This window comes from Capsicum annuum, chromosome 9, assembly GCF_002878395.1.
Source record: "Capsicum annuum cultivar UCD-10X-F1 chromosome 9, UCD10Xv1.1, whole genome shotgun sequence".
Lineage (NCBI taxonomy): Eukaryota > Viridiplantae > Streptophyta > Magnoliopsida > Solanales > Solanaceae > Capsicum > Capsicum annuum.
In genome coordinates, this window is record NC_061119.1 from 160,672,850 (window position 1) to 160,696,936 (window position 24,087).

Consider the following 24,087-nt stretch of genomic DNA (forward strand, 5'->3'; position numbering starts at 1 on the left):
GAGGTCATAACACACAATGGTCAAGTCAACACCTGGTTTTCTAATGAGGTCAACAACACCTATGGGGGAGTTGTCAAGAGATCAATCAGTTCTCTTTGGAAAAAATTGCAGGATATTACTAATCAAGATTGGAAATGGACTTAGAACTCTATTCTGGAAAAACAACTGGATTGCCAAACCCCTCTACAGGAATCTTTCACTAACCTACTGACATCAAGCAACAACCCTGAAGCTACTATCAGTGATTGCTGATCCCCTCAAAGGTGGAACTTAACATTCAGAAGACACCTCAATGACTGGGAAGTGGATAAGGGTGGCAAGCCTGCTAAATTTGGTGGAGGCTTTTCCTGGCTCAATCATTGGTTCCAACTCCCTGAGATGGAGACACACAGTGGATGGCACCTTCTCAATAAGCAGACACTACAAGAAGGAGAACAGTACAGCGCAAGAAGAGGAATGAGGACACAAAGATTTGGAAGAACCAGGCTCCTATGAAAGTGAAATGCTTCACTTGGCAAGAGATTAAGAAGGCTTGCCTCTCACACGAAGTCCTTCAAAAGAAAGGAACCACAACGGTGACCAGATGTTTTTCGTGTAATGAAACTGGGGAGACAAACAACCACATTACTTCCTGCACTGCAAATTTACTGATCAGCTTTGGCAACTGTTTTTCAGCCTTACAAAGATTGAGTGGACAATGCATAATCACACAGCTAATTTGATGAGTTGCTGCATCAGGAGGGGAAAGCAAGAGTCAGAAGAGGTATTTGGTGGAGGGTGTGGAAATAGAGAAATGGGAGATGCTTTGAAGACAAAATTAAGTCCATTCATGATGTGAAATGAAACTACCTAGTTTCTTATATTTTTGGTATAAAGAAAATTGTGGGAGAAGTAGATGATCTTGTAGGTTTCTTAGGTGCCTTGTAAATCTAGATTTTAACTTACTCTTTTGTATCAATCAACATTCCGTAATGCTGAGGAATACAACAGTACTAATTGTCAGTAAAAAAGGAAAATAAAGATCAATGCATCTAAGATAGAAACAAGAGCGCTTACCTCTCACTCCATCAAGAATCCCATACTTTTTCAGCTCCTCTGCATGAATATAATAAGTCAGAATTCAGACATGAGAATAGAATCTAAACATGATGGAATATAAATAAATTGCTAGAAGGCATTCTCTAGCTTATTGGCTGATTCATAAATTTTTGCAAAATTTATAGACAAAAACAAAATTTTCTAGTCTCTACCAACAAGAAGCTTACGAGGTAGGTAATAAACAGAAACGTAAATAGTAATTTCCACTTCCTATCCTACATGAAACATCTGGTTAGCCCCAGGGCTAGGGAAAACAATTACAGTAAACCCTAAGAACAAACTGCTATGAATAGAGAACCCGTGGAACAAACTTAAACAATAGTTGTTTCATGGGGCAAGACTGAGTTCACTTCAAGCAGTCTAACCTAAAATGTAATTCACTGAAGGAATGCTCATTTCGATCAATCGATCAATATTGCTGATACCATCTCAAGGACACATTTCTATCTTATATTATAGAAGATCGTCAAGTAACACAATCCCAGTGTTTATTAACAAAATAAGATGGTCAATAAGAACCACGGAATTACAAACAATTTCTAGATTTAAGGAACACTAAGTTGACAGTTCAATTTCGTATCACAGTGAGTTGCAACATGATTTTACCAACCTGTGATTTGCTAGACTGCTATTTCCTTGGTTGAAGTTAGGTTACATGCTAAAGAATAAAGGTTGACTTAATCCATCAAATATGGAAAATCCATGAGAGAAACATTACCCGAAATTTAAAGTTGCTAGCCAAAGCTGCCAAGTGTGATGATATCCACACACCGAATTAGGAAACCAACAATCAGTACTAATTGTACAGAACACTGACAAATGTGGAAATGTGAAGATATAGGTGTATTTGGTAAGAAGGAATATATTTTCCATGGAAATTGTTTTCTTGAAAATATTTTCCAGAAAAATAAGTGGGTTTCTTACTTATTTTCGTGTGTTACGATCCTAAAAGCATTAATATATAATATAGACAAATACGATGATAGGTGGGATGGGGGTAGGGGTGTGAGGTGTTGCAGATGGGGGCTACGGGGGTGCAGCTGAAGATGAGGTGTGTTAGAGGGTAGGGAGGACACAATCAATGTGGAATGCCACTTATGGAACTTGTTTTCACTACTTCCACTAGGGAAGTCATTTACTCAGTTTTAAGGAACGTGTTTACCTAGGAAAAGATATTTTCTAAAAATTGACAAATCGAACATGCAAAAATTGGAAAACATTATCTGAAAAATGTTTTCCTCCATATCGAACACACCCATAGAGCCTACTGCTCCCTATTTCACAGAATCTACCTTGAACAATTTGCAGGCCAGACTGGATCCTCTTCAAGCACTCCTTAAAAAGTCCTTTTGGACGGTTAAAAACAGCTACTGTAAGATCTACCAATGCATAAATAGCACCTTTAGGTAGCCACTCTCCATCAATAGGAGGTGGTGCCAATTCAAGCTTGTCTTCCCAAGTCCGTCTCGCGCTTCCAAAGTATTTCGGTTCAGAAAATTCTCTGTCATTTCCTGTTAAGTTATTAAGTTGCTCCCCAAGGTGAGTTTGTTTTGCAGAAAGAGAAGATCTGTCTCTGTAACTTAAATCATAACAGGGGAGACTTTCATTCACTGCATCAAGCTCCTTGGTCAGGTCCTTGATCCGTTGCCTCCTCTGTAAATCAGACTTCATGGCAGCATCCAACTTATCAACATGTTGAACAGCATTCTTGTAGTCGCATATCCGAAGTAGATAAAATACATGCAACAGCTCGTTGTAAAATAGCAAACCAAGGCATTGCTGTCTCTTTTGGATTTGAATGAAAAAATAGAACATCAGTTGACATCACAAGCCCCATTTTAGAAAATCAGCATTTATAAAAAGAATTATATGAATGTCTGTATCAATTCAAGATACAGATTCAAAAAGGTTCAAAAGTGGAGATATTTTAGTAAAGAAAGGAACATACGTTCCTATTTTCTGCAAAAGGATTCCACAGCACATAATACAGAGAAAGAGGTAAGGCACTGGACTCACTTTTACCGATTCAATAGATTCCCATATTACATTGCATCTGTTGAGAGCATCTTGAACAGAACTTTCATTCTCCCATTGCATGAGGTGCACATGCAAGATCGAAGTTGCAAAAAACATCTAGTAACACCAAGAAGTGAAATAGTGAACATAACAAATAACCAGATCATAAGGATATAGTTAATGAGTATAAGATGAATAACCAAACAAAAAACTTAACTTTATCTAACCAAAAAAAAAAAAAAAAAACTCAAACTTTGAAGTTCCTTTTTTACCCTTAATTATGATTTATAACCACACAAATGTCTATGATTTATTTTCGACCACAAATTTCACAAGTCTTTCTTGCTTAACTTTGTGCAGAGTCAAACGGTGCCGTACAAATTGGGATGGAGGGAGTGCAAGCATTTAATACATAGTTTACCTCCTGAGGTTGTACCAAATTCCCTTAACAGAACTCTCAATCAAGAGAATTACTTTACACATCAAACGTTTTTTAAAACGTGTCTAATACCCACCACTTTTGTATTTAACTATTTTCTTCAAGTGTGTCACGCACCAATAAGGTCGTGACACATGTCCTTAAATTTAAAAAAGAAAAAGAAATACTGTACTTGAATTTTCTTCTCGTAAAAAATTATTTCCACAGGAAAATCCCGCAAAACATTGATGGTTTTTCTTGCAAACAACATGAAGAAATCCTGTTTCTTTGTGCCCTCTGTAACTGCAAGGGAAATGGGCCCCTTCATAGCTGAAACTTTTAAGAAAGTTGTGTAACATCATGTTTTAATAAATCATGTTTGTTCGCCCTTGTGTTTGCTAGTGAGGCTAGGAGTTCGGAAAAAAACAAGCTTAGTGGGGCTGCTAGGAATTCTGTATAACTCAAGTAAGCCAATTGATGGCAAAAAATAAGTTAAAGGGAATAAAGGTAGCTTCAATTGGAGATGGTTGTTCCAGCATGCGGGATTTTGACAGAAATGTTCTGGGATTTTGGCAGAGGGGGTATTGAAGGAGCTAAAGAGGGTTTTTTTTTTTTTGATTACCAAAAGGAGCTGAATAGGATTTCCAGAGCATATTTTTTCACGGGGCTCACAGAGATGGCAGATCTGGAAGCTGCTAAATGGAAAGATGGTGGAGAGCTTTTATGAACAGATTCTATCTGTCCAAGCCTCTTTTGGGTGCAAAATGCGAGACTGCCACATAGCAAAAATTTGGGTGTAAAACGCGCGGCTGCCACGTAGCAAAAATTTGGGTGTAACACATGCGACTGCCACGTAGCAAAAAATGGTTAAGTCTTAAGACACACATGGAAAAAAACATTTGGTGTATAAAATGTTTTCCATGAAGGAGGGGTTTGTAGTAGCGATTTGGCTACAAGCTTGGGGGGTAAACTGTGTATTAAGACTAATCAATACGGGGCCGGATGAGATACCGGTGGAGTTTTGGAAGTTCGTTGGAGAGGCTGGTGTAAGGTGGTTGACTGCATTGTTCAATGAAATTTTCAGGACGGCAAAGATGCCCGAGGCGTGGAGGTGGAGTACCATGATCCCCCTCTATAAGAATAAGGGGGACATTCAGTGTTGCAATAACTATAGGGGGATTAAGTTACTGAGTCACTCTATGAAGATATGGGAGAGAGTGGTCGAGGTGAGGCAGAGACGGATAGTGTCTATTTCGGAAAACCAGTTCGGATTTATGCCCGGCCGCTCGACGACGGAGGCAATCCACCTGGTACGGAGGTTGGTGGAGCAGTATAGGGAGAGGAAGAAGGATCTGCACATGGTATTCATCGACCTGGAAAAGGCGTACGACAAAGTCCCCAGGGAAGTGCTTTGGAGATGCTTGGAGGTGAGTGGAGTACCGCAGGCATATATCAGAGTAATTAAGGATATGTATGAGGGAGCGAAAACCCAGGTGAGGACGGCGGGAGGAGACTCAGAGCATTTCACTGTCCTGACAGGATTGCATCAGGGATCTACTCTTAGTCCCTTTTTGTTTGCGTTAGTAATGGATGTGTTGACGCGGCGTATCCAAGGGGAGGTGCCGTGGTGTATGCTTTTTGCAGACGATGTAGTCCTGATAGATGAGACTCGAGGGGGTGTGAATGACAAATTAGAGTTGTGGAGGCAAACTCTGGAGTCTAAAGGGTTCAGGGTGAGCAGAACCAAGACAGAGTATGTGGAATGTAAGTTTAATGACGTGAGGCGGGAGAATGAAGTAGGAGTGACGCTAGAAGCACAGGAGGTAGGGAAGAGGGATAAGTTCAAGTATCTCGGGTCCGTGATCCAGAGTAACGGTGAGATTGACGAGGATGTCTCGCACCGTATTGGGGCGGGATGGATGAAGTGGAAACTCGCATCGGGGGTGCTGTGTGATAAGAAGGTGCCGCCCAAGCTTAAAGGCAAATTCTATAGGGTGGTAGTCCGTCCGGCCTTGCTGTATGGAGCGGAGTGTTGGCCAGTTAAGAACTCCCACATCCAAAAAATGAAGGTGGCAGAAATGCGGATGTTGCGCTGGATGTGTGGACTGACCCGAAGGGATAGAGTTCGGAATGAGACTATCCGGGAGAAGGTTGGTGTGACTTCAGTGGAGTGTAAGATGCGGGAAGCACGATTGAGATGGTTCGGACACGTGAAGAGGAGGGGCATGGATGCCCCGGTCCGTAGGTGTGAGAGGCTAGCGTTGGATGGTTTTAGACGGGGAAGGGGTATACCGAAGAAGTACTGGGGTGAGGTGATTAGGCGGGACATGGAACAGTTACAGCTCACCGAGGACATGACCCTAGATAGGAAGGTCTGGAAGATGCGAATTACGGCAGAGGATTAGGACCAGTTCGGGTCGCTAGTGTAGGGAATTAATTGGTGGGGGTGTATTCCTGTTATGATTCCGTATTCAGTGTTTCGTGTTCCGTGTTCCATGTTTATTACGAATCTGTATGCTTTCCTCTGCTTTATATTCCAGCATTCCTGCTTTACTCTGTTTTATATTCCTTATGGGTGCCGTATCTATGTTATGTCATCTGCTTCTGTGCTGTACTATGTGTTTGTGTGATATCTCGTGACTTGAGCCGGGGGTCTTTCGGAAACAGCCTTTCTACTTCATCAGAGGTAGAGGTATGGACTGCGTACATCTTACCCCCCCAGACCCCACTAAGTGGGAATACACTGGGTTTGTTGTTGTTGTTGTTGTGAGTTCAATGTAAAATAATGCACCAATTGCAAATAGACTGTCAGGCCGGATCGCCTCACGAACCGCCTAATATAACCCCTTCAAACAAGCCCCTAACCAACCCGAACCCTAAACTTATATTTTGACCCCTTAACTAAACCCGACTGGAAGTAGTTCAATAAGATAAAGTTGAAAAAGAGGACGAAAACCACAATCCCACAAAAATTAGTCAAATTCATTTCTACTTTTAATTTGGCTTAATACTCCCTACGTTCCATTTTATGTGTCGTCATTTCCTTTTTTATCCGTCCCCAAAAAAATGTCATCTTTCCTTATTTGGCAACTATTTAATAACATCATCCCCATTTTATACTTATTGGTCCCACTTAATAAGAAAAGACAACTAAAAAATAAGCATTAAAATGACTTTAAGAGGGACAATTTTGTAAATTTTACAAAGTCATCATTTATTTCTTAAACTCAGTGTCCAGTCAAATGGCGACACAAAAAGTGGGACGGAGGGAGTACATAGATTGCCTCCTGACATTGTCCCCAAATACCGTTACACACCCCTTGACCTTACCCACCCCAACATTTCAAAAGTGTGTCTAAGATGCCCCATTTTGACCACATGGCCAGCGCATTTTTTATCAACAAATTGAGCGCAAGTAAAAAACCTATATCTGGGACTTTTTTTTATATATATCAGGGACTTATTTAAGAGCCACGTGTCCAAGCATCTCCAAAGCACCTCCCTAGGGACTTTGTCGTATGCCTTCTCCAGGTCGATAAACACCATGTGTAGATCCCTCTTCCTCTCCCTATACTGCTCCACCAACCTCCGCACCAGGTGGATTGCCTCCATCGTCGAGCGGCCGAGCATAAATCCGAACTGGTTTTCCGAAATAGACACTATCCGTCTCAGCCTCACCTCAACTACTCTCTCCCAGATCTTCATAGAGTGACTCAATAACTAAATCCCCCTATAGTTATTGCAACTCTGAATGTCCCCCTTATTCTTATAGAGAGGGACCATGGTACTCCACCTCCACGCCTCGGGCATCTTTGCCGTCCTGAAGATTTCATTAAACAATCCAGTCAACCACCTTACACCAGTCTCTCCAACGAACTTCCAAAACTCCACCGGTATCTCATCCGGCCCCGTCGCCCTACCCCTTCGCATCCTGCGAACAGCCTGTCTAACCTCTTCCACCTTAAAACGTCTGCAATAGCTAAAATCCCGACACTCCTCTGAGTGCTCCAATTCCCCTAACACAATAGCTCTATCCCCTTCGTCATTCAAGAGCCTATGAAAATACGACTGCCATCTCTTCTTAATGTGGCCGTCCTCCACCAACACTCTACCGTCCTTCCCCTTAATGCACCTCACCTGATCGAGGTCACGACCCTTCCTCTCCCTAGCCTTAGCGAGTCTAAACAACTTTTTCTCCCCTCCTTTCTCCTGTAACCCTGCATACAAGCTCTCAAAAGCAGCCGTCTTAGCTGCCGTGACTGCTGACTTCGCCTCCTTCCTCGCTAGCTTGTACTCTTTCCTATTTACCCGCTTCTCCTCTTCGTCCTTACTTTCCACCAACTTAGCATACGCCCCTTTCTTGGTCCCCACTTTCTTCTCCACCTCTTCATTCCACTACCAATCCCCCCGATGGTGCCCGGCCTGGCCCCTAGAAACACCCAACACCTCACTTCCATTCTCCCTGATGCACCTTGCCGCCCTGTCCCACATACTATCCACGTCCCCCCTACACTCCCACACCCCCATTCCCGCCAACCTCTCCCCTATCTCCCACGCATTCACTGGCGTCAGGCCACCCCACTTAATTCTCGGTCGACACTCCTTAGTCCTCCTCTTTCTATTCTTCTTTATACCCAAATCCATAACCAAGAACCTATGCTGGGTCGAAAGATTCTCACTCGGGATGACTTTACAGTCCTTACACAACGCCCTATCCCCTTTCCTAAGCAACAAAAAGTCAATCTGAGTCCTGGCTACCGCGCTTCGAAAGGTGATCAGGTGCTCGTCCTTCTTCGTGAAGCCCGAGTTCACCACCACCAGCCCAAAGGCCCTCGCAAACTCCAGTAGGGTCGCCCCCTCTTCATTTCTCTCCCCAAAACCAAAACCACCATGTACGTCACCAAAGCCTCCCGGTAGCGCCCCGATGTGCCCGTTGAAATCCCCTGCTACAACAATCTTCTCCGAACTAGGCACGCCTCGCACCACCTCCTCCAAAGCCTCCCAAAACCGCATCTTCTCCTCCCCCTCCGATCCCACTTGCGGCGCATAAGCACTACACACGTTCAGGATAAACCCCCGAACGACCAACTTAATAGTCATCAACCTATCGTTGATCCTCTTCACCTCCACTACCTGACCTCTAATCTCTTCATCTACTAAGATGCCAACTCCATTCCTACGCCTGTCGCTCCCAGAGTACCACAGCTTGTAACCATCCACATACCTAGCCTTGGACCCTACCCACTTGGTCTCTTGGACACACGCAATGTTGATCCTCCTCTTCCTAAGAATCTTCACAAGCTCTATGGACTTACCCTGAAGGGTCCCTATATTCCAAGACCCAACCCTCAGCCTACCGTCGCGCCCTCCACTACCCCCCCCCCCGGCCAAACCTTAGCCCCCCCTCCCACTCCCGCCCTCTCCTCATCCCCCGCCCCCACCACGGCCCCACTCCCCAACCCCCTCGGACATGACCCTAACCACCCATTACCGCCCACAGCCACAACTACACGAAAGTATAGGAAAATATACAGATATACACGGTGGTAGTATCAAAGCAGCAGCAAGGAGATACAAGGCGCACACAAATTCAAAGGAATACTCCCGAAACAAAACTAAACTCAATTAGGGGGCAAACACCACCGGACTCAACACCCACCGCCCCAAATACAGGTTCCCAGCCAATACCCAATCCCAAGCAGTGGAAGAAACGACCACAGCAACAGCAACAACAGACAATGTCCACAAATTCCACGCAAGTCAAGGTACAGGGGCTACTACTAGCATAATACTAAATAAAATGGAATATGAAATAATGAAATAATGGAATAAAATGGAATATGAAATAATGAAACAAAATGGAATATGAAATAACGAAAATAATAAAGGTTAGAAGTCACCGGATTATGCTTGGAGCTGCGGCTGCTGGAGACGGAGCGGCGGGTGGAGACCGGGCGGCGGCTGGCTGAAGGCCGAGGTGGGGGGAGGGCTGGTGTGCCCCGCTGGGGGGGTTACGGACAGGACAGGTAGGGGGGGTATGCACAGTGGGGACCCTGAACCCGGAGGGTTGGCGCCGAAGGGTGGCGGGGAGTGGCGGTCGGCGCCGGAGGGTGGCGGCGAAGGGGGGACGGCGCCGGAGACCGGAGGTCGGGGCCGGCGGTCGGGTCGGGTCGGCGCCGAAGGTCAGCGACGGCGCCGGGGACAGGGGACCGGTGCGAGAGAGAGGGAGAGAGAGTAGGGAGAGAGAGACAGAGATAAAGAGAGCCGTTAGAGAGAGAGAGCCGTTAGGGCGGCGCCGGGGGCCGAAGGTCGGGTCGGGTCGGCGGCGACGGGGGCCGGTGACCGGTTCGAGCGAGAGAGAGGGTAGGGAGGAAGAGAGAGAGCCGTTAGCTTCAGAAGTAAGCAGGACTAAATATTAACACCGATTTACTAATTTCTTGCATTTGCCTTAATTTATAATGGAAATAGGCTTTGGGATGGTAATGGCAGAATGAAGGAGCGGCAGTAATATAAAAAATAAATTGTGTTTCTCTAGGAAAAAGTCCACAAATATAAATTTCCCCTCTTCCCTGTCTGTTCATCACCCTCCTTCTTCATGGGAAAGAACCAAACAGACTACAATCCCTCCCCAACACTCCACCCCCAACTTATTCTTCTTAAAAGAAAAACAAGATAGCCTCTAACCCCACCCTACCTCCCCTTTGATTCTACTTCTTCTTTAGAAAAAGGTAATCAACCTTTTCCACCTCTGCCATCATTGTCTAATCTGCCACAATTAAGGGAGCCCCCAACAGCAAGGGTGATCCTCTACAACCACAAACACTGCAGTGATAGGCATCCACTACCACCAAAGCGAAAGGATTCTTCTTCTGTCTTTTCCAAGTGTAACCTTCGTCCAAAGCATCCTCTATCATTAGAGCCCTTTCCCATTCCCCCACGTCTTCTCCCCTTCTTCCCTGAACAAACATATTTTTTAGAATCTTCTGTCCTAGTTCACTCTCAATGGAAATCATGGTTGAAGCTCTTTTAATTGAGATGTTGCAGGTGTTGAGTTTATCTGGTGGTGGTTGATTATGCCTACAAAAAGCTGGAGCTGGACTGGTCCGGTGGTTATGCCGGTGGTGGTAGTAGTGTTTGTACTGCCACGATTGAGTGTGGAAAAAAACAAAACACTTCAGCTCATTGTAAGCCATTTACAAGCTTAAATTGAAAGTGAAATGCTATACATGCTATGCTACGCTACATTCACAAGACAAATTCCTGCCCAATTAAGGTGTCTATCTGGACATTAGAAAAATTGAAAAGGGGTAGAACCCCGACCAACCTGTTAAGGGCTTGAACCGGACAACCCGGTCCACGACCAACAGGCTCCACACGTAACAATCCCGGTCGCCTTGTTGACATGTCTAATTGAAATATAATTAAGAGATGGAGAATGAATGACCACTTCTCTGAATTTTTCTGCACTCTTAAATACAACAAGCATGGGAGGTACATAAGCTTTATTGCTATACAAGGTCAGAACAAATCAATCATTATTACACTGGAGAGTACATAAAAAGGAGGATGGGGAAACATAGCACATAAGGTGTCAAAATTCATTAACGTGCCAGAGAAAGTGCAGGAATCTCAGACAGCAGTGATGCCCAAGTTAAACAAATCCTTCAAAGAGGCTTGCTCCAACAATAGGTGGACAACAGAAGCTCTGAAGAAAGGCACATGTACAAGCAAAAAATGGCGACATAAGAATCATCGAAGGTTCAGAGGCAGCAGAAAAGGACCTTCTAAGAAAATGCATAGTCGGCAAGTTTCAGACAACACAAGAAGCACCAGCTGTAAATGATGTGAGAAGATGGGCCGGCAATAATTGGCGGTCAGTCTTTGGGGTGAGTGTCTATGCAATGAACGATGGACAATTCCTCTTTGAACTCCCTTCAAGAAAAGTCACAGAGCATATCCAATCTGGAGAGTGGATCTGGAAAAAGATGAGGTTGAAATTGGAGTGGTGGAATCCAACCACCGGATGCTGGATGGAGGAGATACGGAGGGACTGGGTATGGATAAGGATCCTAGGGTTACCGTAGAGCATGTGGTCGAACAATATGTTCGAACAGATCGGTGACCAGTGTGGACGATTCATCAAAGCAGAGGAGGAAACATCTCTTAAAAATCATCTCCATTGTGCTTGCATCAAGGTTCGCGGAGACGGGAAGAAAGTGCCGACAGAAATATAGATGGCCAGCGATGACTATGTTTACACAATTCCGATATAGGTGGAAACACCGGTCACTGTCAGACTGGAGAAAGAAAAGCCAGAGGAGGAAAGCATCGATCCAGTGGATAATGAGAAGTTGGAAACCCTAAACCTGGTGGAAAAAGAAGTAGCTAATTTAAAGGTGGGGCACGTGGGCAAAGCTAAGAGTGGAGGAAATTAAAATTACAAAACACGTGAAAAGCAGTCGAAGGAAAAGGAGTCACTTTGGGGTGTGGCAGGTTCTATTAAAAAGAGTTGAGCATAAGGGCCAAAATTTTAGCCCAATAGTTTCTCATCAGCAAAGAACTATTGAAAAGGCCCAAAAGCAAGATATTATTGGCATACAGATACAAGCAAACATCTGAAGCTCTCAAAAGAATATTCTCTCTGTAGAAATAGCGACACAACATAAGGAGAAGCTGACCCATCAAAGTGCAGAATCAATGATGGCGAACCAACTAACTCATAAAGAAGCAGTAGAATGTAAAGACATGCATGTAACAGCGAAGGTCAATACATCAGATCGAGTAAAGGAGGATGTAATTCCCCTGAACATACAACTGTCAACAGATAACAGTTCTCCAGTTGAAGAAACCACATGAGAGTTCAGTGCTGAGGAATGGATCCAGCAGTATATAATCCTATACCAACTTAGTTCAGAGTTGGGAGTCGATTTCAAAGGTAGTGAAGAAAAGGCAAAGGAGCAATTCATGAAGGTGGATAACAAGTAGTCACAACAAGGCAGCCCAAAACAAAAAAAAAAAGGGGGGGGGGGGGATATATAACATAAAAGGCTTAGAACTTGACATTAAATTTTGGAGTTTTGTGTCCAGGAGCAAAGCAGGATATCTGGCAATTAAAGATCAATGAGCATGAAGGTGGTGACATGGAATGTGAGGAGGTTAAATTGTGGTAGAAAGAGGGTACTCATTAGGAATATAATAAAGGAGTGGAAGGCTGACATAGTGTGTTTACTGGAGACAAAATTGAAAGGGGACATTACAGAAGCTGTGTGGGAGATATGGCGAAATAAGTGGCTAGATTATGTCCAATGGGAGGCTAGCGGAACAAGAGAGGGTATTGTCATAATATGGGACAAGAGGGACTGTGAGGGAAAGCTTAGCAGTGTCGGCATGTACTCTGTATCTTGCAGTTTGGTGGGGAAAAGACAAGCTTTCAAATGGCATCTTACAGGAATATATGCTCCAATAATAGGCAGGAAACGGAAGAAACTTGGAGTGAGATGGAGCAGCTAGGTGTCTAATGACAGGACCTTGGATCTTGTATGGGGATTCCAATACAACTAGGGATCCATCTGAAAAGAAGAACTGCAGAAGAATTAATAAAGCCATGATGGATTTTTCAGAATTTACTGAAGATATGGAGCTAGTAGACTTGGATCCGAAAGTGGGAAAATACACATGGACGAAAGGAGATAGACATGAAAGTGCAGCAACGTTGGATAGAGTTCTTATCTCAAATGAAATGGATGAGAACTTCAGATACATAAAGCAGCGAACTGTTTGAACGTTGGATAGAGTTCTCATCGCATTGCTTTCTGTTGAACTCTTTGCGTTGGACCATTTTGGTGTAACCACTGTCTAAAGATTAATTACCTTTGTTATTGACAATTTTATATTTCCTTTTATCTCCTTCACCTATACGCTACACCTGGACTGACCGGCAGCTTCTGACGCCGGCGACGGCGTCGATTGAGCCGGAAAAGGTAAGGTCGAACCTCCCTCCCACCCCAGATCTCCCTCTCCCCCCTGTTTCCTCCATATACTTGCCCCCCACCCTCAATTCCCTTCATGTCCCGTCGCTGCGGTCGCCAGCGGATTTAGGGTCCCCGCCAGCTCGACTTTCGGCAACAGGGAAGGGTTTCATCTGCGGCAAAAAAGGTAGGTCAAACAAGTGGTTCGAGGTCAGCAGACGTCCAGATCCTAGCAAGACCCGGAAGCCTCTCCGACGTTACTCCGGTGATTTTTCGGCGGCACTTCGGAGACGTACCAGCAGTCTTTTTACCAGCTACCTTATTTCGGCAACAAACTTTTGACACCAAATCGACGGAACCAACGGCTAGCAGGCGTACCGGTGACATCTAAACTTTTATTCATTTAGCTACTTCATACAGTTTTTGACTCCTTTATATTATTTTGTTTCTGTTTCCCTTTTTCTGCGTCGTTTCCTGTTGCTTGTGTATGTAGTGGTGTCTGGCTGCTTTGTTTGGAGAGTGTTGTTGAGTTGTGTTCTGGATTATTACATCGCTCGAGTTAGTTATAACTTGTGGGATAGACTTTTTCCTTGTTTACTCCTTCTACTTTGCTTGTGCCTTCTATTTCTTGTTGTTGCTTTATTACTATCGTTGCTTGTGCCTTCTATTTCTTATTGTTGCTTTATTACTATTGTTGTTCGTTTTCTTGTGGAGTTGTGGTTGTGGGCTTTGATGGTAGGATAGGGTCATGTCCGAGGGGGTTAGGGAGGGGGGCTGGTTTGGGGGTGGGGGAGGAGGGAAGGGCGGGCGGGGGAGTGGGGGCACGATCTGGCGTTAGGGGTAGTAGAGGAAGACATGTTGCTAGAGTTGACAGGCTGAAGGTTGGGTCTTGGAATATAGGGACTCTTCATGGTAAGTCTATAGAGCTGGTGAAGATTCTTAGAAAGAGGAGGATCAATATTGCGTGTGCAGGAGACTAAGTGGGTAGGGTCTAAGGCTAGGAATGTAGATGGGTACAAGTTATGGTACTCTGGTAGCGAGAGGCGAAGGAATTGAGTTGGCATCTTAGTGGATGAAGAGCTTAGAGGTCAGGTAGTGGAGGTTAGGAGGATCAGCGATAGGTTGATGACTGTTAAGTTGGTCATTGGGGGGTTTACCCTGAACGTGTGTAGTGTTTATGCGCCGCAGGTGGGCTTGAGCGGGGAGGTTTGATCTCAGACATAATCTTTTTTTATCATTAATAGTAGATTCAGGGATCATCCGTTAGAGAGGTTTGATCTCAAATTTAGTCAGTCGAGAGTAGCAAGCTCAGAGTTCAGACATTGATATGAGTAGATTTAGTTAATCAGCTTCAGTATCATCAGTTTCCGAGATCACTCGCTAGATAGGACTGATCTCAACTTCAGTACTCAATTATCGATATCAGAAGATTCAGTTGTTCAGTATCTCAGTATTAGTAGGGCGCTCAGATGTTAGTAAAATAGTATCCGAGTTTCAGTACTTCGAGTTGCGATGTTTTCAGTAATGGTTTGTGCATTCATGGATATGTCCTAATTCAGTATTCTCATGATTATTCAGCTAAGAAATTGTTCATGCATAAGCCCTTGCATTTACCCTTACCCCATCTTCATACTCAGTACATTCCCGTACTGATGCATTTGCGCTATGGTGTTTTATTTGACACCATAGGTTTAGAGGCACGAGATCCAGAGTACCCCCAGCAGCTCAGTCCCAGTCAACAGCAGTAGACGTAGCCGTGAGTCCTCTTCATTCGAGGATGATCCTTATTTTATTATCGTATCAGATTTCGTTTACTTTCAGTAGACGGAGTTAGTTGGGGACATGTCCCATCAACTTCACAGTTCAGACAGTTTAGAGGCTTTTCGGACAGATGTATCAGCATTCAGTTTTCAGTTTTGAGTATTCTAGACGTTTTGAATCTTATGGCCAGTTTTTGCCAGTTTTCCGCATTTACTACAGATATTATGCAGTGCTAAGGTATAGATATCAGTAGAGGGTTAGCTTGTGGCCCTTCAGGATCATGAGCACCATGTGACGTTCCGGTTCTAGAAAATCGGGTCGTTACAGGAAGGCTTTGTTTGAGGTGGTGAGAGTGCCTAGTTCTGAGAAGATTGTTGTAGCAGGAGACTTCAATGGGCACATTGGGGCGTTTCCAAAAGGCTTAGGCGATATGCATGGTGGTTTTGGTTTTGGGGAGAGGAATGAAGAGAGAGCTGCTCCGTTGGATTTTGCGAGGTCATTTGGGTTGGTTGTGGTGAATTCGAGCTTCCCGAAGAAGGACGATCACCTGATCACCTTCTGAAGCGCGATAGCCAAGACCCAAATTGACTTTTTGCTGCTTAAGAAAGGGGATAGGGTGTTGTGTAAGGACTGTAAAGTCATTCCGAGTGAGAATCTTTCGACTCAACATAGGCGTTTGGTAATGGACTTGCGTATTAAGAAAGATAAAGAAGAGAAGGCGTGAGGAGGGTAGACCTAGAATTAAGTGGGGCAGCTTAGCGCCGGCGACTGCACGGGAGATAGAGGAGAATGTGGAGGGAATAGGGGTGTGGAAGTGTAAGGGAGGCGTGGATGATATGTGGGATAGGGTGGCTAGGTGCATTAAGGAGACTGCTAGTGAGGTGTTGGGTATTTTGATGTAGTGTGCGCTATCTCAAAGTACCTTTAGCCTTCCTCTGCACTTCAGGTTAAATGTCTCCCTATTTTTTCGGTATTGTATAATGGAGAATATATCTGGTATTTCTAGAGCCTTGGAGTTGATTGTGATTCTCTTTCTAGGGATTGGGCTGGTCACTATCAGGGGGATTGTTGGTGGAATGAAGAAGTTAAGAAGAAAGTGGAGACGAAGAAGGGGGCGTATGCAAAGTTGATTGAGAGTAAGGATAAAGAGGGGAAGCGGTTTAATAGGGAGGAGTACAAGATATCTAGGAAGAAGGATAATATGGAAACCCAAGATACCCTACAAAGTCAATTGTTTTATTTGGCTTTTGGCCAAAGAGGTAGTCCTAACACACAAAAAATTGGGCAAAAAGGGTCATCAATTAGCCTCTAGGTGTTTTCTTTGTAGGGAACAAGCGGAAACAATCAACCATTTTTTTGCATTGTAAATAGACAGACCAGATGTGGAGGACGTTCATTAGCATGAAAGGGATCAGGTGGGCAAATCTTGGAAGCATAGCAGATGTAATAAGATGCTGGAATATAGATGGCAATGTGAATAGGAAGGAAAAGAGATGGAAGATTGTCCCAACTTGCATTTGGACAATTTGGACCGAAAGAAACAAGAAGAGCTTTGAGGGGATGCAAAGCAGTTTACAATCTTTCAATATGAATTGTTTAGGTTTTTTTAATTTTTGGTGTGAGCAAAAACTATTAGCTCAAACAAAAGATATTTTTGATGCTTTAGACTTTTTGTGAGCACAGATGTAAATGACAAGATGTAAGTTGTCATACTTTTGAAGGGGGACCTACACCTTTGGTGGTAGTATACCTGTGGATATATAGAAGTAATGTTACCAGAATCAAGAAAAAAAAAATTAACATTCTAAACAAACAACCCCTTCAACTATTCCATGAAAAGATATAATATAATAAGGCAGCATAAAAATTATAGAAACTAAAACCAATGTACTAGGATATGCTTCGGTGGTTTAGAGTTTCTTGGGTTATGCCAAGATCTGTGAAAGATTTAATGTTTTGTTGAAGAAGCGGGAATAGAAGGAAGAGGCATATGGCATGGAGTTTGGTCCCTCTTGCGTTGATGTGGGTTAATTGGAATGAAAGGAATAGGGGAGCTTTTGAGGGGGTAAAGTCAAGTTTTTCTCAAGTGAGGAATAGCCTTCATTCTCTTATTTTCTTCTGGTACACTCATAAAACCCCTAGTTGTATAGAAGAATGGGTGGACTTTGTAAAGAATCAGATTTTGTAGATTCTTTACCTTATGGTTTTGTTTTTTGCAAATGGCCATCTCGGCCTTGTTTATGAATGGAATACACTTACCTTATCAAAAAAAAATATATATTTGTGTCCCGCGCTAATATTGATTGTGAGACTCCAAATTGTTTCAATAATGCACACGTTTCCAATGTATATGTGAAAGAGTCCTACATCGATCTTTTAAGGGATGGGTCGTCTCTTTAATATGGCTTGGACAATCCTCACTCTTGAACTAGCTTTTGAGTTTGAGTTAGGCCTAAGATTTATTTCTTTACATGGTATCATACCAAGACCCATTCTGATTATCATTTTCCATGTTGGGACCTCATATTAAATTTCTCATGCACAAGACAACACGCCCTTAGCATGATGCGGTGTGAAGAGTCTCCCATCGGCCCTTTTTAAGGGATAGGTGATCTCTTTAATATGGCCTGCGCAATCCTCACCTCATGCGCTATTTTTTGGGGTTGAGTTAGGTCAAAGATATATTTCTTTACCGTATATTAATAGAAATCCTCTCACTATGTCAAATGATGACCTGGATACTAAGCTCAGTTATCTAAATAGGTTTCAGATGCATCGATCTCTCACTTCCCTCCTATCTCATTAAACCATAAATGCTTGTTAATTACCTTTAGTGTTATTAAGAGAAATTACTATCACTTAGCAAACAACTTTAAAGAAGTGTGTGTTTTGGATGTAGATCCTCTTCATTTTCCCCAAATTTTTGCTTGGATGGAAGATGTGTGTCATAGTTTATAATCAATGCATGAGATTTAATTAAATAAAATAAAATCCAAATCATGATTAAAATACTTAATTACTTTCATAATGTTACTTTCTCAAAAAAAAAGTACTTAATTTCTTTCTTATATTTGCTCCCAATATATTTTTCCAATCCCATAATTCTAGTTGTATATTTTGTCATTCCTAAATATATTTTGAAAATCATCTTTTTGCTTTGAGTAATTTTTTGTCGAGCATCATTATTTTTAAAAATACTATTTTGTAAAGTTCTTTATTTGTATTATCATAAGTTGAAGTTTATCTTTATATTTTCTATTATTGAATGTGAATAGGAGCAAATATAATGCACAGCAAAAAATTTGAAAGATTATCATGGCCATAATCATATTAGAAAAGGTCCCAAAAAATAATAATAATAATGCACAGCCAAAATTTACTCAAAGCTGAGAAAGAAAAGTTTGAAAGAGTAATATACAATTAAAATTATGGGATTGTAAAAATATTTTGGGATCAAATGCATGAAATGGAGGGCTCGCTTCAGGAGGCTTGTATGATAAGAAGGTGCCAGAAAGGTAAGTTCTACAGAGTGGCAATCCGACCGGCTATGTTGTATAGAGCGGAGTGTTAGCCAGTTAAGAACTACCATATTCAAAAGTTAAAGGTGGCGGAAATGAGGATGTTTTGATGGATGTGTGGACTTACCATGAGGGATAGGGTTAGAAATGAGATTGTTCGAGAGAAGGTGGAATGGCTTCGGTGGAGGACAAGATGTGGGAAGTAAGGTTCTGATGGTTCAGGATGTGATAAGGAGGGGCACGGATGCTTCAGTGAGGAGGTGTGAGAGAGGTGTGAAAGAGGTGTGAGAGGAAGGCTTTGGATGATTTTAGGCGGGGTAGAAGCCGAATAAATATTGCAGAGAGGTGATAAGGCATGACATGGAACAGTTACAGCTTACGAACGACATGACCCTTGATAGAAAGGTGTGGAGGACATGGATTAGGGTAGAGGGTTAGTAGGTAGGAGTACGTCCATAATAGTAGGAAAAAGTGCTTTGTTTGTATCTGTGCATGTAGTTTCTTGTAATCTCTTATTTGTGGTATGTTTGTGATGTCTATGATTTTGAATAGCTAGTTTATCGTATTACATTGTGGGCGTCGTATTTCCTTTATTATCTAGCGGTGTGCTATCCCTTTTTGTTATTTGCTTTTATGTTTTGTTATACTGTTCTCTGTGTTAAGTCGGGGATCAGTCGGAAACAGCCTCTCTGCTTTATATGAGATAGTGGTATGGACTGCGTACACTTTATCACCTCTCCCCCAACCCTACTTTGTGGGAATACACTGGGTATGTTGTTATTGTAGTAATCACGGTTAAGTCTTTGATTTATTTAATTAATCTCACCCATTGATTATAAACTATAACATGTGTCCTCCATATAAGAAAGAACTAGGGAAAATGGAGAGGAGCAAAATTTGTGTGGTTCAACCAATAATTGTAAAGTGAGGTTGCGATAAGCCATTGTTTCTTAAAAAGGTACTAAAAGATGTGATAATAAAAGGGAAATTAACCTGTTATTTGATTACTAGAATTTCATTTGGATATGCTTTAGTGTTCTCTATATTATCTTCTATGTTGCTCAACCCGATACAGGTGCGCATCTAGAGGTTGGATCCTTCATGATCTGAAATTTTAAGATTTGGGGGTACGAATCCAATTATGGATACAGGTGCGGGATTTGCTAAAAAAATTCAAATATCTAAACATAGAGTATGTATAAATTTTGAGACACTGTGGAGAAAACATACAAGGTAATCCAAGGAGAAAATATTGATCAAGAGGAGAATCCGAAAAGGAGATAAAAGGAAAAGGATTGACATAGAAATTTATATATACAAGTTATTCCATTTTCTTCAATTTTACTTTAGCTTTTGTTTTGACTCCGGAAATCATAGGTATTTGCCCCAAATTAGTCTGCCAATTATGGTCAAATTACCCAAAACCGGTTGACTAAATTCGGAAAGGATCCACATCCACACCGGCACACCCATGTCTTGTTGACATCGGTGCGGCACCGAAAGTGAAGAATCCGAGCAACTTAGATTTTCTTTATTTGTTGCTTCTGTTTGCAATGGTTCTTCGGCTATTATTTTTCTTGATTTGCTTCTCTATTGTCGTTTTTTGTTCTTCAGTGTGACTCTTTTCTTTCCTTCTTCCTCTTCCATGTGCAAGTCTTCTACTTCCTGCCACTTCTATTGTTCGACTTCTATTCTACTTCTCACTTATCTCTCTTGCAGGCAATAATTCTTTTCTCCTTTTTGGTTTTCTATTTAGCTTTTATTCTCCAGTTCGTGTTATAAGCTGAATGTAAGGAAAACCAAAAAGTCCCGCAAGTAAATACTAAAGCAGTTAATATTAAAAAAATGTTGCAAATCAGTTTTTAAAAGGCATGGACGTGAGTCAAGGACATTTATACCTAGCACTGGACAAGGCGTAAGCCCCATGAATTTTAATTTACTAATTATAAATAAGCAAAACAAGATAAATTACAGAAGCTGCGCCGAATAAATACAAAATAGTAGAAAATTCAAAAAAAAGAACCAGAGAATATAAGGAGTAAACACAAGTATCTGTACTGATATAAGTGTAATGCAAAAGTATAGCAACTAATTACAAAGCAATGTCCGGGCAACCAACAGTTGAAACTTTAACACAGATTACATACAAAGCAGTAACAACATCATAGCTATTCTAGAAATTGGGAGTATTAATACAAATACCTGTACTAATATAAGTGTAATGCAAAAATATAGTAACTGATTATGTACAAAAATACATCCTACTTCTAGACGCAGATATGATGATTTAGATGACGAGATGGGTGGAGAACTTGGTCTTCAATGTTGTAGCAGTAATGATTTTGCTTTGTATATTTCTCAAGATAGGGAAAGCATTAGAGATGCAACTGGACAACAACTTTTAGCATGGTGGAATACCTGTACCAGACAATTTCCAAAACTTTCAAGGGTGGTTCGAGATGTGCTATCAACTCAAGCTTCTACAGTTGCTTCGGGGCAAGCATTTAGCGCAGGAAGATTTATGTTTGGAGATCATCGATATTCGTTAGCAAAGCATAGTTTGGAGATTTCGGTACTATTTAGAGATTGGATCAATGCCAAACGAAGAAATTTGGGCTCCCAAAATTACCGTCCCAAATTGAAGATAAAATAGATGAAATATTTGAGGAAAATAGTGATGACGGAATGGAAGCAATGGAGGAGCAAGGAAAATGACCAATTCCGAAAAATTTATCCGCCAAAGAAATAGATAAGTTATGCCAAAAATATTGTGGATGTTATACATATTAATAAGATTCTAGAGTAGAGATCTAATTCAAACAGAACCCTTCCTAGAAGGTGGTTGCGTAAATTTGATTTTATTTTAATATTTGTAATAAATGTACAACGTACGAAATTTGAATAAATATAAAGGCTATTCACCTTAATTTTATTTTAAAATTTGTGTTTTGTTTGATGCAATTATCTTAGGTAAAATTACAAAGTTTATATTTGTAACTTTGAAGTTATGGGGAAAAAAAAGTTTAATACTTTTAACTTTATAAAGTTACGAAAATTTTTAACTTTATAACTTAAAATTATATAAATATAATTTAACTTATTAAAAATGTTATATTAACTTAAAGATATATTTAAGTTTAAGATATATTAAAAAAATGTTATATTTATTAACTTAAACTTAAAGATATATTTTTAAGTTAAAGTTTTAAACTTTTTAAGATATATTAAACTTAAACTTAAACTTAAACTTATTAAAAAAAGTTAATAAAAAAATGTTATATTAATATATTATATTAATAAAATATAAGTTATCTAATATAAGTTAATTATATAATATAATTTAAATTTAACAAAAAACGTGAAGCACAGGTCGTCTTTTCGTTGTGCCGGTACCGGTTCCGGTTAAACCGATCCGGTGGCACCGATTCCGAGCCGTTGCCACCCTTAATCGCCATACACATACAAGACCACAAACACTAGTGATACAAATAAAATAATCCAACACCAACAAATAGCAATTCAAAAACTGTAAAAGCAGAAAAAAAAAAAGATAACAGAAATCAAATCACATAAGAGTAAATAAAGATATTGAATTTGCAGCTCCAAAAAACTTTACCACTGAAGTAGCAAATGGATAAGTAGGAGTGATAGTGAAGTTAATGTCAGGCACGAGTGCCGAAATATGTCATAAACCACTTCTGGAACCACCTTTTCCCTTCGGTGATCCTTACGGTCGTCGGAAATCATCACTATTTTATTTCTTTCTCAAACCTTCTTCTAGAAATGGAAGATTGTATTTGTTTTGCAGTTGGCTTTAAGTCTTTTGATATCAACCGAATCATGGGGACAGCAGGGGAATGGTATGAATGGACAGAAAGGAGCAGAAATGCTATCACTAAAACTTCCTTCAGCAAGAGATCGATGATCTGGATCATCCAAGTACTAAGGGAGGCATCTAAGACGAAGGGGAATGTGGTCATAAGGTGGAAGAAAACAAAGAATCTTTCTGAGATCTTCTGTGCTAGAAATTTTAACAAGCCTGGGAGATATATTAGCTTGATAAATGTGAGGGGAAGAAGAAAGTCAGTCAAAATCATCCCAGAAATGACTTTTAACTCCGGTTGGGGGTTCATGGCAGAGAAGATGGGTAGATTTATATTTACCCAAAAGGTGGAGGAGAGAATGGGGAGGAGAACAGATTTAAACAGAGACTAGTAGACGATATTATTCCTTACACAAAAGCCCACAGAAGTAGCAAATGGATAAATAGAAGTGATAGTAAAGTTAATGTAGAACCAGCATTGATGGCGGATGGTCCCATTCACATTGATGACAACACCAGCACAATAAGCGAGGTATTGAAAAGGTGTTACTGGGTTTCTTTGAAGTGAGGGATAAAATCTACCCTACTTTGCCAGAAATCCAGAGATGGACAAGCAGGATCTAGAAAATCAATCATGAATTAAACATTTATGAAATGGGGGAAGGAAGATTCCTCTCTTCGAATTGCGAGCAAGAATACAACAAAAAATGTGATAGCTAGAGATTGGACTCGAAACGAGATTTTTCTCCGACTAAAATAGTGGAGTCCGACATCAGGCATAGTGGGAGAGGGAGATAGGCCCACCACAACCTGGACTCAGATTGTGGGTCTTCCTCTACACCTCTGGTCGGATATTGTTTTTATTGGATTGAAATAGAGGAGGAGAAGAAGCTTCGAAACTATCTTAAATGGGCAAAAATTCGTGTGCAAGATGGTTCAAAAATCCCTAAGGTGTCCATCAAAAGTGCCAGAATAACTGTTGTCTTACAGTTGTGGACTGAAACGCCGGCGAGGCTTCACATCGAAGAAAACAAAGGACCCAATCCTTTGGTCCAGCAGACATCGGGAGAAGATGGAGTGGCTTCGGTGGAGGACAAAATGCGAGAAGTGAGGTTACGTTGGTTCGGGCACGTGATGAGGAGGGGCTCTGATACTCCAATGCGGAGGTGTGAGACACTGGCTATGGATAGTTTTAGGCAGGGTAGAGGTAGGCCGAAGAAATATTGGAGGGAGGTGATTAGGCATGATATGGAGCAGTTGCAGCTTACGGAGGACATGACCCTTGATAGGAAAGTCTGGAGGATGCGGATTAGGGTAGAGATTTAGGGGGTGGGAGTGCGCCGGTAACCGTAGGGGAACGTTCTTTTATGTGTCTGATGTTTCTTGTTCGTGGTGTTGAGTGTTGTCTATGGCTTAGGATAGATAGTTTTTAGTATTATCTTGTGGCTAGCAGTGTTAGTTTATTTTTGCATACTGTGCGAGTTT

At 41.6% G+C, this 24,087-nt stretch overlaps 1 protein-coding gene across 8 annotated transcripts in view; it reads right to left on the minus strand.

Moving 5' to 3' along the window:
- Positions 1-24,087, minus strand: part of LOC107842484 (sister chromatid cohesion protein SCC4) — a 97,229-nt gene that overhangs the window by 53,296 nt on the left and 19,846 nt on the right. For 6 of the 8 annotated variants that reach the window (XR_007045122.1, XM_016686356.2, XM_047397068.1 and 3 more), the window contains 3 exons: positions 3,115-3,231; positions 2,391-2,883; positions 1,057-1,095 (listed from right to left, as the gene is read on the minus strand). Coding sequence is in view for 7 of the 8 variants with exons in the window: in XM_016686356.2 (XP_016541842.2) it covers positions 1,057-1,095; positions 2,391-2,883; positions 3,115-3,231 (649 nt within the window). In the remaining variant the exon portion in view is untranslated. The remainder of the gene's footprint in view (positions 1-1,056; positions 1,096-2,390; positions 2,884-3,114; positions 3,232-24,087) is intronic. The other 2 variants (XM_047397066.1, XM_047397065.1) reach the window with 1 other exon arrangement.